Raw genomic sequence first — 5,039 nt, forward strand, 5'->3', positions numbered from 1 at the left:
CTCAATTGTTACACCTGGTAGAGCAGAACGCTGATCATTTTATTAAAGATGAAAGACTTTAGACAGTTTTTCAACTCTCAGTAATGCCACAGTGATCGTTTGATATATGGACCTGCAGCGGAGTTTAGACCCAGACACGGCTAGTGACGTCAGACTTAACGACCGTATTGTTGTTGGTGCTATATAATAAAAACTGAATTTAAGCTAAACTCAAGGGAAGCAGGCTGATAGTGACTCTCAGGTTAGCCAACAAAATAAAAAACCCCGAGCTAGAAAAAAGTGCTACAGTCTCACCAATAAGAAACTTTTTGCAGTTTTTCAAAATAAAAGTGAAAATTTTCTGCGTGTCTTCATTCTGACTGATGACCCCTGATGTACGAACATATTTAACCAGTATTCAGTGAGTCTGTGCACAGATGTCTTCATCCACAGGTAGTCACGCACCTGTATGACTTTAAACTGTGTTAATACTTGTTCAGCAACCAGAGATGGAGACATTTAAAGGTTAGTGTGTGTGTACATCTTTGTTTCCCTGGATATCTGCCAGTCTGCTGGTGGTGACTCACAGGAGGACGGTAATTATTCAATGAGCACGTTTGTGAGGTCAAACAGCGGCTAAGAGGGATCTCATGCAAATGGTTGTAACCCAGCCGGTTGTCATTGGCCAGCACTTTGTTTGTCAGTGTCTCTAATGCGCACGCACACAGACACACACTTAAATTATCAAAGACCTTTCTGAGAATAGCTCTCTACAGTGCAGATCTACTCACTCTTTCGTGCACAGAGGAACAGAAAGAGGCCGTTACAGGGAGGCAATTAAGAGCAACGAATGAGATGAAGGCAAAAAGTGACTAAAGGGAAGCTCGGGGTCGTTAGTGGATTAAAGTGAGAAGCCGAGAGCAGCGATGAGTCATGCTTTAAAAAGAAGAGGATGGTGGTGGCTCAGCAGAGAGAGGAGCTTCTGTCCACATGTCAAACAGAGGGCTGCTTTAATCCGAGGCATTAAAGGAGATGCTCCTGATGGTTCATCAGTGCTTCAAGTAATAACCCAAACTTTAAATTACATAGAAATGCATCCCATATCAATTCTGCCCATTTTCAGTGAGCTGACTGATACAAGTGATGCTTTTAAAGAATAATTGTTCCCAGTTGAGTCTGCAGCAACAACAGAGCTTATTTTTCAGACAGCATTTCTCCATTTCATAGATTGACCAGAATCGCGTCTTATGGCTTTAGCTGGTTTTGAACATGCGCCCTGGAACGGGAGGAAGATGACAGGAAACGCTCCTTCGCGTCCCGCCGTCGTTCCCGTCAAAACGAGTTCGCTGAAGTCAGGACTTCAGAAGAAACTTCCTGTCATAACAAGTCATTAACCTGAAATGACACATATACATAATCTGTAATATATGAGCAAACAATTCACTGCAGATGATAAAGTTAATCAATTATACATCTTCTGCTGTGATCAATTTCAGGCCAATCAGCTGTGCCGAGGGTTAATTGGCTCATTCTTTACCAGTTTCCACAGTGGGCATCATATTGGTGTTATGTTTTTAATTGGATGACACCAACAGCCTGCACGCTGACATTAGTCTACAATATCTCCTTTGCATAACTTTTATATCCTCCAAATACGCCTGACCTCGTCTGCTCCTCATTTTTAGAGCTGCAAGAGAAAATATCAGCAGGAAGAACAAGTCTTTAAAATGCTTTGTCTAAAAATATTCAGAGCCAGGCTTTGATTTGATCTTTTTATCTGTTCCTTAAAAGGAGGCAGGTGATCTGGGATTGTCACAGGTCCGGGGAGCTTCTGTTTAATGGCTCAGAGGAACTTTATAGATACTTTACACGAGAGTTGAAGAAAGAAGTGATAGCAAAGTTTTCACAGTTGTGAAATGTGAGTCCTCTTTACTTACTGAGGGTAGCGCTCGTTGTTCATCTGTTCAGAGCTGCACTTTTACCGAGTCAGCCGTGTTTCCTCCTCTGGAACAAACTTTTATAGCTGGAACCCCCCGTCTGTTCCAGCCCTGACCTCTCAGTCCTCGTCTTATAATTAGGATAAACAAGTCCTGTAATTACAAAATCTTTCGGTTACCTCCCAACTTTTTTTGCCTTCTTAACTGCAAAAATGCATCAGACAGAACAGTTTCATTTCTTATAAATTTAGCTCCAGATGCATAGCTGGCACCGTGCAGACGTGCTGCCACCTGACAAGCCTGCCGTCTTAAAAAAAAATAATGAGACACATTTACTGACACACAGGTGAGCTCAGTAACTACCTGTCTGTGGTTGCTGTGACACCTACTGTGTGACAAAACCCCCGCTGAGACCAGGATAGCTCACACCGGGACCCTCGCCCAGCTCACGGCAGGCAGATGAGTCAGAGTTCACCGCCTGGTGCTGTCCCATATTATTAGACACCAGCAGATAACAAGATGGAAGGATGGAAAATAAACTGAAGGCAGAGAACGAAGGCTGGAGGTTCATGTGGGGAAGTTAGAAGGTCTACGAGCCGTGAGTTTTTTAACCCGTCACACCAGACGTAAAGGCAGACTGAGGGTCTGACAGCAAGTGCAGGGAAACATAAAAAACAGACCTCAAACTGGTAAGTAAGCTGAGCTTCCAGTTACATGCTGTCAACAAGTGAGAAAATCATCACATTAAGGCTCACAGACAACCAAGTGCTTTGAAAGTCTTTGCATTTGCCACCGTCAGAGTTCACTGAAGCCACGGTCCACCTGTAAAAGCCTCTAATCCTCTCCGTGTCTCCCTCCTCACAGCTGATTGGCTCAATCATCGGCCGCCAGGGCACCAAGATAAACGAGATCCGGCAGGTATCGGGGGCTCAGATCAAGATCGGCAGTCAGATCGACAGCACCAGCGACCGCCACGTCACCATCAGCGGCACGCCGATCGCCATCAACCTGGCTCAGTATTTAATCACTTCATGGTAAGCGTCCGGAGGAAGAGGCGGGTATGAGAAGCAACGAGTGCTGCAGGAGAGCACGAGGCTGTAGACAAACGCCTCACATTAGACCGCTCCTTCTTCCCCAAACCAGCACTTTAATTCGCTGCTTTATTAACAGCAGCTGTAGGTACAAGAGTCAGGCTGTTGTCACACCACAGAGAGAGGTGTGTCATTATATACCTTAATGTTTGGTGGGTAAATGGCAAAAGGCGAGCAGCACACTCACAGGAAGTGCAGCAGTCCAGCAAATGTAAATGAGTTTGATCCTCTCGCCAGTTAGAGCAGCGTCGCAGTGTTCTCTCCTCCTCTGCCGTGCATGCACCGTCAGGTACATCTGCAGGATGCATCACATGACAATTACTGCCTGATAAGAAAGAAATCGAGCTCTATATCGAACGCAGCGGACACGTCGGTCTCGCCTTCTCCTCGCCATTTAATCAGAAATATAAGCGACATGTGGTACGCACCGCCAGCTCGCTTTAATACAAGTAACCACCAGCATGAATATGCAAATTGGTCATTGGACTCTGGATGAAATTGATATTTGACTTACCACTCAGCCTGCCACCGACAGCGGGGAGAATAGGCAAGTGACACACACATAAATACTGACAGCTCACACACACACACACACACACACACACCTCCGCCTCGGTCAGTCTGAAATGTCAGGTCAGAGAAGGTGAGAGCAGTCGCTGGAGAATCCCTGACAAATTTGCTCTTTTCTATTATTTCTTTAATCGGTTACACACGGACACGGCGATCTGCCCGAGCTCATCCAATCTCCATCCTCCCTCGGCGGGTCGCTCGCAGGTTGACGGGAAAAAGATGGAACTCAGACTCCGGCTTCTCTGTGGAGCTTTTCTTCCAACACAACCCGCACCTTTATAAGCCGTCGTCTCCCACCTGAGCAGTTCCTGCGCTTCTTTTGTGGAGTTTTCTTCTGTAGAAGAATTCTGAAGCTTTATGGTAAACCTGAGTTTCTCCAGTCTGTGGGAGAAACGCATCTTTGTGCTTTCACGGGACAGGGAGGGGGGATGTGGAGCTCCTTGAACAGTTAACCAGGTCAGGATCACGTTCACCTCCTGCGTTTATTTAAATTGCTGCATCACATGGAAAAGCTGTAGATTGCACTGCGCGACGCGGTCACGGCGCTACACCCTACGTCTTTGTTTTGTGCTGAACGGAGGATGATCGCTCTGATGTGAACGGGACTCGATCGCTCACGCCTTGAAGCGCGCTCCCTCTGGACCTCTTATGCAATCAGAAAACCCGCCGAACATGAACCCAACGAGACACAACAAGCCTTTCCGTCCCTATGTTCAGTCAGCTGATGCTTTCAAGATGGCTGCCAGCAAATAATGAAGCCTTTTTCAAATATTAACAAACGCAGAGATACAAACTTTGATGCTTACATTACAGTATATCTGAATATTGTCTTTATGAGCAGTAAAACCTTGGCAGGAGGGAGAACAAAATATTTCATATCCTCCAAGGTTCCTTAGATATGAAATGGATTCTTTAAAAAAACCAAAGTAGTTAAACTGACAGATATTGTGGAACGTCCCATAAACTAAAAGACAGTACACATGAACTCAAAAGGAGTCCAAACCGCAAAAGAAGCGCGTATTCTCAGAAAAGTGGTTGCAGGAGGTGAGCTGGCTTCAAACAAATGATGAACGCACAGAGATGTGGTGCAGAATGTGCCGTGAAAATCCCACTCTAGCGGACAAAAACACTGCCTTTTATATGTACTCAAACATGCTTCTTATCTGGTGCGTGTCTTTTATTTTGACACCTGTGGATCACTTATGTGCACCCCTGTCTATACAGATAGCCGGCTGCATCCCAGAAACATCAGCCAGGGTTTGCTGGAAAATGTCAGACTGTGTGAATACAGCAATATAGACATATATGTCTATATATACACTGTATTTTCCGCACTATAAGGCGCACTTAAAATCCTTTAATTTTCTCAAAAATCGACAGTGTGCCTTATAATCCGGTGTGCCTTATGTATGAACTCTGGTTGTACTTACTGACCTTGAAACCGATTTTATGTGCTACACGG

General features: G+C 45.1%; 1 protein-coding gene and 1 long non-coding RNA gene across 5 annotated transcripts in view; one reads left to right on the forward strand and one right to left on the reverse strand.

Annotated features, from left to right (window-relative positions):
* LOC102197777 (poly(rC)-binding protein 4-like) overlaps positions 1-5,039 on the forward strand; it is a 179,750-nt gene that overhangs the window by 168,362 nt on the left and 6,349 nt on the right. For all 4 annotated transcript variants that reach the window (XM_005740879.1, XM_005740881.2, XM_005740880.1 and 1 more), the window contains one exon: positions 2,781-2,950. In XM_005740879.1, the coding sequence (XP_005740936.1) occupies positions 2,781-2,950 (170 nt within the window). The remainder of the gene's footprint in view (positions 1-2,780; positions 2,951-5,039) is intronic.
* Positions 690-5,039, reverse strand: part of LOC102197600 (uncharacterized) — a 25,920-nt gene continuing 21,570 nt past the window's right edge. Inside the window, exons 2-3 of the long non-coding RNA XR_311941.1 lie at positions 1,917-2,069; positions 690-1,374 (exon numbers count right to left, since the gene is read on the reverse strand). This is a non-coding gene — a long non-coding RNA (uncharacterized LOC102197600). The remainder of the gene's footprint in view (positions 1,375-1,916; positions 2,070-5,039) is intronic.

This window comes from Pundamilia nyererei, unplaced genomic scaffold (assembly GCF_000239375.1).
Source record: "Pundamilia nyererei isolate P.nyererei 1_Seehausen unplaced genomic scaffold, PunNye1.0 scaffold00105, whole genome shotgun sequence".
Taxonomy (NCBI): Eukaryota; Metazoa; Chordata; class Actinopteri; order Cichliformes; family Cichlidae; genus Pundamilia; species Pundamilia nyererei.